The following is a 13,383-nucleotide window of genomic DNA, read 5'->3' as shown; positions in this document are numbered from 1 at the left end:
CCAAAGACAGGGTTCAATGGGAGGTGATGGTTAGTGATCTACCTTTCAGTGACTGCAATATTTATTTTCCCAGTGAAAAAGACCAACAGGAGGATTGACGGCCTTGAGAGGCAGCTGAGGATTTTGAGACAGGAAACCAAGGAGGATATCGGCAAGCTGAGGAATGACCTGGACAAAATAATCCATCAATCAAAGGAACAGTGATCATGTTTTAATGATTAACAGTAAAAAGTTTTAAACGGCGCAAACAATAAATAGTTTGGTTATGTTATAGCAGTTAACAGTAAAAAATTTTCAATAAACACACACAATAAATTTGGTAGTCATGTTTTAAAATTTCTCAGACCAAATAATACCTATCCACAACCAAACTGTGAAACCTATCTGAAATGTTTATTTATTGCCGAAGTCAACTTTCACATGAAGTGACCGGGACCAAACAATCTCCCTTTTCTGATGACTCAATGCAATTGAGTTGTTCTTTCCCCCTGCCTCTCCTCCTCTTCCCTCCTCCAATTTTGTGTCCCTGGGGCTGTGATGGGTTGATCCAGGCAATTCCACACTCTCAGCGGGTGTGTGGGAGAGTGGAAAAAGGTAAATGGGAAATGGATTTGGCCGTGGCCCATGCCCTGCTCAACTTCCCCAGAAAGGAGTAATATTTCACATTTCAAAGGTTTTTCACAAATCAAATTTCTTGCTGGGTTTAATCACACGGCACCTCTTTCTGGGTGGGTTCTCCTGTGAAGATCTATGCACACTTCCCCTTCCACATGATGGTCCTGGCATGGCTTGGTGACTCTGCTCACGGTTTCCCCCCAGCAAAATTTCGGTTAGGGAGCTTAAGGCACTGACCGCTCTGTTGATGCCCTCACAGTTCTGCTGCTGCGCCTCAATGAAAGCCTTTCTGTCTTCTTGTGCCTCCCTCATTGTGTCCTCATGCCTTCTCTGCTCCGCTTCCAGAAATTGCATGCGCCACTCTCGGCTCTCCGTCAATGTCTGTTTTCTTTCCTTGGCATTGTTGTTCTCCTCTCTCTCTGCCTGAGACAACATCTTTTCTGCCACGGTGCTAAGCAAGGCCACACGTCTGCTTCGGGTTCTAGCCTTTTCTAGCCGAGATGCAGGCGACATCTGTGCCGTGGTTTTTGGTGCGGTTTCAACGGGCTGATTTTCAGCGACTGAAACCAGGAATTGAGAAATTGGTGTGATTGTAAGAGAGAAATTTGTTTCTAGAAAGGGTGGAAGGAATCACGACCGCAAAAGCACACTCACCCACATTTTGACGACCGCCGTCCTCATGCTCCTCCGGGATTTCATCCACCTGAGTCAAGTCCGAATCTGTGGGAATTCAAAGGAAAAATTTTTTCTGATGATTGTGTTAGAATTGTGATGCCAGAGGTTGAATCTGGTTTTCTAGTTGAAAGCGGCAGCCAGTGAGAGCAGACAAAACTAGAGCGAGGTGGACTGAAAGGGCAAGTGCGGAGGCGAGTCTCACAGTGTGTGGATGCTGCCACAATTCAGCCCAAATTATTATAGTTAATGCTGTACATGTGAAAGGTTCCAGATTCTATCCCTGGCATCTCCAGATAAAGAGTCTTGTAGACAGAATTTGAGACTGACATTTCTCTGTCTAAGAACCTCAAGATATGTCACCAGCCCAGAAAGCAATATAATGAGTGACAGCACTTGCGGTTATGCCACTTCACATGTCAATGAACCATCATTTGTGGTTTCCGGGGACACCATCCGCACTCAGAAGAGGGAACATCACGAAGTTGGCGCACATGTTCTCAAAGGCAATGCAAGATATATTCAAGCAATCAAACATGGATGTTTGGGCCAAGCAATAGTTCTTTGATTATGAAAAAACAGGGTTTCCCCCCCCAAAAAAGGTGGGATTGGCAAGCCAGCCAATTCCGCCTTCAGTTTTTTTTTTGAAAAATAGAGGCTGTGATGTGATCAAAGAAATTATTGCTTTTCCCAAACCTTCATGTGTGGTTGCCAGCTCTGGTTTGCGAAATCCATAAAGATTTGGGTGCAGTGCCTGTGCATGGCAGAAGCTCAGCCACAGCATGCGATGTTATGCCATAGAATCTGTCCTACTTAGATGCCATTGTGCCCAGGGAAAACCCCCTTTGCAGTCCCGAGATCGGCTGTAATTCCTGGAAGATTCCAAGCCCTTCTGGAGACTGGCAACTTTAAATGCTTGAACAGTTGAAGTGGCATACAAGTAAGAGCAAGGTAATTGAAAACAATTATGTTCTTTGACAATGCAGAAGTTGAGTTATGTGCTTTGTCGGTGCCCAACCTTCCACTGTGAATGTTGGGTGCACCCACGTGCACCGTCAAGCGAGAGACAGTTTTGTTGCTTTCTTTCCGTAATGACTTTGGCAAACATCATTTTTAAGCTGACTGTCTTCTCTACTGTGGAGGCCCTCTAAATCAATCATCCAAAGTAATTCAAATCAATTAAGTTAATTCATGACAGTATGATCCTAATGCCCTTCTAAGACCACCTTTATCTAGAAAGAACAGAAATCCTCATGCCAACGGTGTCTCTGCCTTATGCACCCCGTCCACTCTGCCAAACAGGATCATGGCACTCGATCTTACCTTCTTCTCCCACCTCTCCCCCATCACATGCTTCCATCAATTGTTCCTGGTCAGATGCAGCCCCTGAAAGAAACATAAGCGTAAGTTATATTTAGGAAAGTTTGGATATTAGTGATGCGAGTATGAATGGAAGACTCTTGTCAGAATAACATGTATTGTCCAGTGATGTGAACTCCCAAGTGGCTTGACGATGTCACAGGATAACAGGTTCCCACACATCTAATGTCACCGGTGCATGTCCAAACTTGTTGATTACTGTGACTTCAGGCTTGCTTCTGCTTTAGTTGTTTTTCACGGAATAAATCTGCAGGTGAGCAAAGGATCACTTGAAAAATCCATACCCACCACATCCCCCCACCCTAGGCCCCTCTTCACACACCCACCATTACAAGTGCCAACACAGATAGATTGCTTTGGCAAGGGCCTCACACCGGCAAAGTTCATAGGAAGAATGGGCATTGTCTATCTGTAACGTTATAACGTTTCGCCTAGTGGTCACATCCCTCCCCAGGATTCTGCCGCTTGACCCACAACAGCAGGAAACATACTTACCTTGATCGTTTGCTGTGACATCCACAGATTGTAGATTCAGGGTCACCATCGGGTGGCTAAACAGTTCCTCGGACCCCTCAAATTGAACTGGTCTCGGAGTGTCGGCGCGCGGAAGGGAGAGGCTTCTGGCCACCCGTTGTGGCCTGATGCTGGCATCGCCCCTGAAGATACGATGTAGCTGGGCATAATATGGGCACGTTGTGGGTGCATTTCCGGATTTGGAGTTGTGTGCCACCACTCGTTTGTATTCTTGGCGCATCGCTTTGGTCTTCGTCCGACATTCCAAAGCCGTGCGCTTGTGCCCTCTTGCCGCCATCTGCTCCGCGATCTTTTCGAAGACGTCTATGTTTCTGTGGCACATTGACAGTGACTCCTGGACCTTCTCCTCTCCCCAGAAGTCGATGAGATCCAGTGTCTCCCTCTCCCTCCACGACACTCCTCGTCCAGCCATTTTCTGCATCGCCATCTGAGCCGTTAGATAGACCAGGAATGAACTTCTCCCGCCCAGCAGTGCTCGAGCTCTCAGTGGTCCGGCTTGGTCACATGACCCAATTTTCGTGTCTCGCAGCACGCAACCCCCTCTCCTGATGTCGTTTTTGTTGTGTGATGAACGTTTAAACGTTAAAATGTTCAGTTTAAAGGGTGAGAAAAAAAAGGGATTTTGTGGCCATCGGGAGTTTGATTGTCGGAAAAAACATGTGCGCACAATCACGACATGAACAACTCTCCCGCCAAGCATTGCTCGAGCTCTCACTGGTCCGCCTTGGTCAAATGACCCGATTTTCGGTTCTCGAGCAATGCCCCTCAGCAAAAAAAACCCCCCGAGAAAATGGGATTTGTGGCTGTGCTGGAAGGCTGCTAATTGGAAAGAGCACAATCGGAGCGTCAGGGAAAATAGGTCAGGACAGGAATGAAGTGAACGCTTAAACGTTACTGCCCCCACTGAACAGAAAAAAAAATGGCGGAATAAAATTTTTGAGAGCTGCGGCCGGTGGGAGTGGCTAGACCGGCAGACTGTCCAATCGGGGGTTAGGGAAGCAAAAAAGGGACAAACGCTTTCACACTAGCATACTGCGGGCTGGGAGCCGTTTTGCAGCGAATGAACGTTAACTTCGCAGTATGTCCGCAGGAGGAAAAATCGGAGAAACCACTGACATGCTGCGGATTGGCATTCCATGACTCCTTCCTGAGTGTGAAATCCACAGAAACATGGGATGAAATACAGGTGCAAACGCGAGCTAAAAACTGAGTGCGAAATGCACCAATGACTCTATTGCACCCTACTCCCCATTGCTGTAGAGGTATCTCCACATGCACATTTCCTTACACATTTAAACAACATATGTATACTTGAAAATATACAGAAAATTCTGCTCCGTTGAGAGCTTATCTTACAATAAAAATTTCAAATTACACAATCTAAGTGAATAAAACTTTATTTTTATTCATTCTCAAATGAAGTTTCTTTGAAATAGGGATGGGGTAAAAGCCAGAACAGGCCGGAACGGGCATTAAACAAATAGCGGAACGACAAAAAACAGTGCGATGTGTTAAAGACACTCCAGAGCAGTATTTTAGAAATGAAAACTCTGAACTGGCGCGCGTTTTAGCCCTTTCCCTGCCAGAATGGGCCAGAACGGGCACTAAATAAATGCCAGTACCACGAAAAACAGCGGGAAGCATTACAGACAACGCAGAACAAGAATTTAGACATGAAAACACTGAACTGGCATGCTTTTATTAACTCTTTTCCCTGCAAAAGGGTCCCGGAACAGCACAAAACAGGCTGGAATGGGTGCTAAAGAAATGCCGGGTACCACAAAAAACAGTGGGAAGCATTACAGACAACACAGAACAAGATTTTAGAAGTGCAAATATTGAAGTGGCCTGCTTGTATTAATCCTTTCCCTGCCAAAAGGTTCCCGGAACACAGTGAAACGGGCACTAAAGAAATGTCAGTAGCACAAAAAATCATGGGAAGCATTACAGACTATGCAGAACAAGAATTTAGACATGAAAACACTGAACTGGCATGCTTTTATTAACCCTTTCCCTGCCAAAATGCTCCTGGAACAGCACAAAACAGGCTGGAACGAGCACTAAAGAAATTCCAGTACCACAGAAAACAGTGGGAAGCATTACACACACTGGAGAGCAAGATTTTAAAAGTGAAAACACCACAATGATACGAAGCTGAAGTTGGTTACTTATTCCCAGTTCCTTATTCGCAGTTCCTTATTCCTTATTCGCAAAGCCAAAGGAAAATATTGTGGGAAAACTGAAAAGCTCTACACTCCAAAATGAAGTTTGCAGGGGCACATATTATACACCTCCATATTCAGAAGACTCAGCACTCTAAGTGGACCTGTACTGGGTCAGCCTACAAAACCCAAATCTTGAGTAAACAGCTTCAAAATAGGATGCCCCCAGAAGAATTCAATAAGAAGAAAGGGGCACCAGCTGCAGCAGGAAAAAACTGTGTGATCTGGGATCACCCCAGATCACACAGATCTGAACTCCAGAGACTGTCCCCCACAAGAGGATATGTGCTGGTGCTGATCCAGTCTCTGGTTCTGGACCTAAGGCCTCGCATGTGGCCTGCCACCAAGCACCCAGTATTAGACATTTTTTGAATAAGGAAATGGTGAAAACATAAGCCCCCTGCAACCCCAAATAATCTTTGGATCACCCCAAATCACACACCCCTGAACTCCAGAGCCTGTCCCCCACAAGATGACATGAGCTGGTGCTGATCCAGTCTCTGGTTCTGGACCTCAGGCCTCACATGTGGCCTGCCACCAAGGACCCAGTATTAGACCTTTTTTTGAATAAGGAACTGGTGAAAATATAAGCCCCCTGCAACCCCAAATAATCTTTGGATCACCCCAAATCACACAGATCTGAACTCCAGAGACTGTCCCCCACAAGAGGACATGTGCTGGTGCTGATCCAGTCTCTGGTTCCGGAGCGTTGATGTTTTATTTACTCTACCTCCCAGAAACCTGTATTGGGAACTGCTTCTGTTTTAAAGCAGGCCATGTTTTGGGCCTGCTCATCTTTGCAGCCTGGACTGGAGTGTTAACTTATCCATTTGAGTGCCTGATTGTAAGTGGTCACACTTGCTCTCATGAGCCCCTTCTTCCTCTTCTTGCCGTGAAGGAGCTGCTGTCCCTTCAACATCCTCTTCCGTTTGGACCTGGTAACTATAATCCCAATTGTGACATAAGTGAAAAAGTTACTCCTCCTCTTGCAAGCTTCTCCTTCTACTAATTCCCTCCAACTTGCTAGGAGACCATTGCTGGTGGCAGGCCACATGCGAGGCCTTAGGTCCAGATCCAGAGACTGGATCAGCACCAGCACATGTCCTCTTGTGGGGGACAGTCTCTGGAGTTCAGGGGTGTGTGATTTGGGGTGATCCAAAGATTATTTGGGGTTGCAGGGGGCTTATGTTTTCACCATTTCCTTATTCAAAAAATGTCTAATACTGGGTGCTTGGTGGCAGGCCACATGCGAGGCCTTAGGTCCAGAACCAGAGACTGGATCAGCACCAGCTCATGTCCTCTTGTAGGGGACAGGCTCTGGAGTTCAGGGCTGTGTGATTTGGGGTGATCCAAAGATTAATTGGGGTTGCAGGGGGCTTATATTTTCACCATTTCCTTATTCAAAAAAGGTCTAATACTGGGTGCTTGGTGGCAGGCCACATGCGAGGCCTTAGGTCCAGAACCAGAGACTGGATCAGCACCAGCACATGTCCTCTTGTGGGGGACAGGCTCTGGAGTTCAGGGGTGTGTGATTTGGGGTGATCCAAAGATTATTTGGGGGGAAACATGAAAATATCATGCTTTTTAAAACCGTTTCCCTGCCCAAAACTCCCAGAACACCACGGAACAGGCCGGTATGGGCGCTAAATAAATGCTAGTACTTTCTAGAAATATCATGTGTACCCTTGCTTGCAGAAAAATCTTGGAAGTTGCAATCCATCTAAACTAGCCATCAAGTCTTCTGCTTGCTCAGACATTGCACGAATACTATCTGATATGTGCAGTTGCCAGGTTCCATAGGAAAAAAAATGAATAAGAGGACCAACCAATGAAAAAATGGGGACAGGGTAAAAGCCGGAACAAGCTGGAACGGGCCGGAATGGGCACTAAAGAAATGCCAGTGCCACAAAAAACAGTGGGATGTGTTACAGACACTCCAGAACAATATTTTAGTAATGAAAACTCTGGACTGCCCCGCTTTTATTAACCCGTTCCATGCCAAAAAGCTCCCGGAACAGCACAAAACAGCCCGGAACGGGCACTAAAGAAATGCCAGTGCCACAAAAAACAGTGGGGTGTGTCAGAGACACTCCAGAACAATATTTTAGTAATGAAAACTCTGGACTGCCCCGCTTTTATTAACCCGTTCCATGCCAAAAAGCTCCCGGAACAGCACAAAACAGCCCGGAACGGGCACTAAAGAAATGCCAGTGCCACAAAAAACAGTGGGGTGTGTTAGAGACAATCCAGAACAATATTTTAGAAATGAAAACTCTGGACTGGCACCCTTTTATTAACCCATGCTAAAAAGCTGGCTGAAAACCACGCCTGGCTATAAAAGCCAGTCAATATTTTAGAAATGAAAACTCTGGACTGGCACCCTTTTATTAACCCGTTCCATGCCAAAAAGCTCCGGGAACAACACAAAACAGCCCGGCAAGCTGTATCGGTGACAACTCACTTTTTATCCTGGTGCACCACCAAAGGGTGTTACCACGGCATGCAACTCAGGCAAGGTGGCACGTCCCTCTGGAGGGTTCACTGCGTCAGGAAGCCCAGGCAAGGCGGCCCATCCCTCTGGAGGGTGTCTCCACAGTGGGAAGCCCAGGCAAGGCGGCCCATCCCTCTGGAGGGTGTCTCCACAGTGGGAAGCCCAGGCAAGGCTTCCTGTTCCTCTGGAGGGTGCACTGTGGCAGAAAGCCCAGGCAAGGCAGCCCATCCCTCTGGAGGGCGTGCTGTGGCGAGAAGACCAGGCAAGGTGGCCTGTCCTTCCGGAATGTGCTTCATTTTTTAGAGCCCATTTTAATAAAATGGACTTTGTTGCTAGTGTTAAAATACATTTTAAAAAAATTAAAAAAAGAAAATACACAAGCAAATATAAGTTTCCATCTTGTCTCCAACGCTTTTAAAGATTTACACAAAACCACTGAAAGAGATTATCTTGGGATTTTGGATGAGGGTCACCAATATGTGGATGACACACAACTTTCTCTCTCCTTTCCACCCAGAAAAGCTGTGGATGAAACTTAAATGTATGTGAAGAGTCCCGTGGCACCTGCTATTGTGACTGCACCTAGCCTAAACAATGTCTTCTCTGGGAACAGGAATGATTTCATACTCACTCTGTCACTATAGTCTAACTATGGTACTTTTTGTATCTGGGTTTCTAGCCAGACTTTCAATGGGCCTCTTCCCTGAGGGTGGGACATTAGCCTATGTCTAACCATCCTTTCCCTTAACACATCACTTCTGCCAATTCCGCTGTCTGAGCACCTTGAACCTGATGGATCTCTAATAAAAGTTACTTCAACCAAATCACCCGTGTGTTTGCTGCGGAGAACTTGGATATCTCCTTGCCAAGGACTGACAATTAGGCTGGTTGGTGTGCCTTAGAGATTGGTGTTATGTTTTTTTCTTGAAAACCTCAATATGAAAAAAGTTAATAAAACTGAAACAGGGAGTTAATAAAAACATGATACTACAGTGTTTTCATTTCTAAAATATCGAGCTCCAGTTTCCTTAAGGGTTACCACTACTTTGTTTGTTTGTCTGTTTAATTGTTTGCTGCACTCATTCATGCAAAACTGATTACAGCCTGTTTTATGCTGCTCCAGGAGCATTTTGGCAGGCAAACAGTTAATAAAAGCATGCCACTACCAGTGATTTCAGGTTTAAAAACTTTTTCAGCAGCCTCTGTATTGTTTCCCACTGTTTTTTGTGGCACTGGAATTTCATGCCTGTTCCAGCTTGTTTTATGCTGTTCCAGGAGCATTTTGGCATGGAACGGGTTAATAAAAATGGGGCAGTTCACAGTTTTCATTTCTAAAATATTGTTCTGGAGTGTCTCTAACACATCCCACTGTTTTTTGTGGCACTGGCATTTCTTTAGTGCCCGTTCCGGGCTGTTTTGTGCTGTGCCGGGAGCTTTTTAACATGGAAAGGGTTAATAAAAGCGGGGCAGTCCAGAGTTTTCATTTCTAAAATATTGTTCTGGAGTGTCTCTAACACATCCCACTGGTTTTTGTGGCACTGGCATTTCTTTAGTACCCGTTACGGGCTGTTTTGTGCTGTTCCGGGAGCTTTTTGTCATGGAACGGGTAAATAAAAGGGTGCCAGTCCAGAGTTTTCATTTCTAAAATATTGTTCTGGAGTGTCTCTAACACATCCCACTGTTTTTTGTGGCACTGGCATTTCTTTACTGCCCATTCCGGGCTGTTATGTGTTGTTCTGGGAGCTTTTTGGCATGGAACAGGTTAATAAAAGGGTGCCAGTCCAGAGTTTTCATTTCTAAAATATTGTTCTGAAGTGTCTCTAACACATCCCACTGTTTTTTGTGGCACTGGCATTTCTTTAGTGCCCATTCCAGGCTGTTTTGTGTTGTTCCGGGAGCTTTTTGGCATGGAACGGCTTAATAAAAGGGTGCCAGTCCAGAGTCTTCATTGCTATAATATTGTTCTGGAGTGTCTCTAACACATCCCACTGTTTTTTTGTGGCACTGGCATTTCTTTAGTGCCTGTTCTGGCACATTCCGACTCGTTCCAGCTTTTACCCTGTCCCGAAAAAATGTGTATTTCAATCCAATATGGTCAAGGAATAAAGTGCATAAAAGTGCAATTTGCTAGAAAATGTACAATCAAAAGTTATACAAGACCGGAACAGTGGCAACCAACAGTATCATGTAGAAATTCACACACTGGAATTTCATGCCTGTTCCAGCTTGTTTTATGCTGGTCCAGGAGCATTTTGGCATGGAACGGGCTAATAAAAATGGGGCAGTTCAGAGTTTTCATTTCTAAAATATTGTTCTGGAGTGTCTCTAACACATCTCATTGTTTTTTGTGGCACTGGCGTTCTTTGGTGCCCGTTCCGGGCTGTTTTGTGCTGTACCGGGATCTTTTTGGCATGGAACAGGTTAATAAAAGGGTGCCAGTCCAGAGTTCTCATTTCTATAATATTGTTCTGGAGTGTCTCTAACACATCCCACTGGTTTTTTGTGGCACTGGCATTTCTTTAGTGCCCGTTCTGGGCTGTTTTGTGCTGTTCCGGGAGCTTTTTGGCATGGAACAGGTTAATAAAAGGGTGCTAGTCCAGAGTTTTTATTTCTAAAATATTGTTCTGGAGTGTCTCTAACACATCCCACTGTTTTTTGTGGCACTGGTGTTTTTTTAGTGCCCGTTCCGGGCTGTTTTATGTTGTTCTGGGAGCTTTTTGGCATGGAACGGGTTAATAAAAGGGTGCTAGTCCAGAGTTATCATTTCTAAAATATTGTTCTGGAGCGTCTCTAACACATCCCACTATTTTTTGTGGCACTGGCATTTCTTTAGTGCCCATTCCGGCACATTCTGGCTCGTTCCGGCTTTTACCCTGTCTCTCAATCCAATATAGTCAAGGAATAAAGTGCATAAAAGTGCAATTTGCTAGAAAATGTACAATCAAAAGTTATACAAGACCGGAACAGTGGCAACCAACAGTATCATGTAGAAATTCACACAAGGGTTCAAATACTGCTGCCCGAAGGTACAACAATGACAGGTATATGTAAACAAAATATCTTTCTAAACCATTTTTCTCTTATAATTTTTGCAGCCAGGCAAAAAATGGGGGACACGACCCCCCCACCCACCGACACAGACCAGGAAACGGTGGTATTTTTACTATTCATGGTATGATTAGAATCCCACCAATCAGGGCTCATTTCAAGGGGGAACGCGCCGGAACGCTGTTTCGGCAGTTCCCCAAAGAGGTCAAATCAGGTGGCCCTGCCCACCTCTCGGTCATTTTTTGCCCATTTTGTCCTGCATTGGGGCTGAAACGGCCCGGATTGGGCCTCTGACGGGTGGTGGATCACTCTCCTGCTCAGCAGCGGCCCAATCCTGACCATTCTGGGCCCCTTTTCGGCCATTTTCAGCCCCTTTTTGCCTTTTTGGGCCCAATTTTGGCCCTGAATGGCCAGGATTGGGTCCATAACAGCCAGGATAGGTGATGAAAGGGGGTGTGGCATATGCAAATCAGTTATGCTAATGACACACTTCTGGTGATGGCAAGGGGCGTAGCATATGCTGATGAGTTATGCTAATGAGTTCCTCCAGATCTTTTTCTACGAAATGACCCCTGCCACCAATAATAAACTTTGCCAGAGGCATAATCCTGCTCATCCCATTTATATTGTGTCCCACATTTTTTGCCTGCCTGCACCTGTAATTATAAGAGAAAAATGGTTTAGAAAGATACCTTCACCTGGGTGGGATCAGCACAGAGCAGGAGGCAATTTCCAGTGGGAAATTTCCAGTTTCTCCCTTTCTCTAATAGCAAACCTCCTCCTGCTTAGAAGCCCCTTATCATTTATATTCTAGCATATGACATTTGCTGCTCCACCATCTTCAGTCTCCCCAGTCTTACAGTTGCTGACTCCTGCTTGTACCTGGAGATTTGGGGGTGAAACCTGAGGAGGGCATAGTTTAGGAAGGGAAGGAACCTCCGCAGGGTATAATGCCATAAAGTCGTCCCCCCCCCCCAAAGCAGCAATTTTAACAGGGGGAATCAGCTTTAATTCAAAGAGAACACCAGGCCCCACCTGGAGGTTGGCAACCTTATCCAGTCTCATTCTTCAAATCAGCTCTGCTCTTCTCCTTTGTATGTTTGAATCATCTCTCCATGCACTTACTGACGCTTTACTCAAATCCCTCTCCAGATACCCATGCTTCGTGCAGCTTTCCAACCGACATGTCACCGAGTTTTGTTCACATTCATCCACTGTTCAATGTTCACACACAGCCCCTTTTCATCATTGTTGCACTCACCTTCATTTTGACCCACTGACTGAATTGGTCTATGGGGAAGCAGTTTCCTTTGTTTGGTTGATTATATATATTAATAGGACATCTCTTTTTGATTGTTTGTTGGAGCCTCCAGCCAGGCGACTGGTATTGGCTTGAAGCATGTTTTAAGCCCCAGGCTAACTCCAGACAATGGGGAGGGGGTTTGAAAACCTGGTCTGGGTACACTTAAAGCCCTGAGCCACTGCAGAAAACCCTGCTTCCTGCTGTTCTGATCCTATTCTCTATTGTTCTCCCCTCCTGAAAATCTGGCAAACTCGTCTTTCCAGAACTCACCCATAGCTCTGCAGTGTCTGTAATGTTTCCCACTGTTTTTTGTGGTACTAGCATTTCTTTAGTGCCCATTCCGTGGTGTTCTGGAGGCCTTTTGGCAGGGAAAGGGATAATAAAAGTGTATCAGTTAGGTGTTTTCTCTTCTAAAATTTTGTTCTCCAGGTTCTTTATCACATTCCATTGCTTTTTGTGGTAATAGCTTTTCTTTAGTGCCTGTTCCGGCCCGTTCCATGGCGTTCCAGGACCCTTTTGGCAGGGAAAGGGTTAATAAAAGTAATCCAGTTCAGTGTTTTAATGTCTAAACTTTTGTTCTTCGTTGTCTGTAATGCTGCCCACTGTTTTTTGTGATTCTGGCATTTCTTTAGTGCCCATTCCGTGGTGTTTCGGGAGCATTTTGGCAGAGAAAGGGATAAAAGGGATAAAAGGTAGAGGCATGGAAAGAAGAGCTGTTTGTTTGAGGAAAAATAAAGTCTTTATCTGTAACAGTAAATTAGGTACTTCAATAAACAAATTAAATCATACATACAAGTAGCTAGCTAGTAGATAATGAAAGTAATGAGGCTATACAGTAGCAAGGCTGTGTGTCTGCATCTGCCCCAGCGTCTCACACCTGTTTGCTGGTAATTAACCCTTTTATGGTTTCTGAACCGGATTGACGCTAAGCCAAGTTTACACTTCCAGGTTAGGTCTCACCAGATCAAAACGTTAACCCAATGATGACTGGAATTTGGATCTTGCCAACTCCCAACAATAAACACGTGCCAGTTCAGTTTTCATTTCTAAAATACTGCTCTGAAGCGTCTTTGACACATTGCACTGTTTTTTGTCATTCCGCTATTTGTTTAATACCC

General features: G+C 45.2%; 1 protein-coding gene across 2 annotated transcripts; it reads right to left on the bottom strand.

Annotated features, from left to right (window-relative positions):
- Nucleotides 1-245: 245 nt before the first annotated feature.
- LOC129326490 (uncharacterized) lies at nucleotides 246-3,957 on the bottom strand. Of its 2 annotated transcripts, none has more exons than XM_054974668.1 (4): nucleotides 3,163-3,957; nucleotides 2,611-2,914; nucleotides 1,270-1,335; nucleotides 246-1,175 (listed from the first exon to the last, which is right to left on the bottom strand). In XM_054974668.1, the coding sequence occupies exons 2-4, from the start codon at nucleotides 2,684-2,686 to the stop codon at nucleotides 679-681; spliced, it is 639 nt and encodes a 212-aa protein (XP_054830643.1). In that variant the 5' UTR covers nucleotides 2,687-2,914; nucleotides 3,163-3,957; the 3' UTR covers nucleotides 246-678. Both variants share the same exon structure in this region; 1 of them encodes a protein (XP_054830643.1).
- Between the last annotated feature and the right edge of the window lie 9,426 nt (nucleotides 3,958-13,383).

Source organism: Eublepharis macularius, chromosome 3 (genome assembly GCF_028583425.1).
Source record: "Eublepharis macularius isolate TG4126 chromosome 3, MPM_Emac_v1.0, whole genome shotgun sequence".
In the NCBI taxonomy this organism is placed as follows: Eukaryota; Metazoa; Chordata; class Lepidosauria; order Squamata; family Eublepharidae; genus Eublepharis; species Eublepharis macularius.
This window is presented reverse-complemented; position numbering and strand designations above follow the sequence as displayed.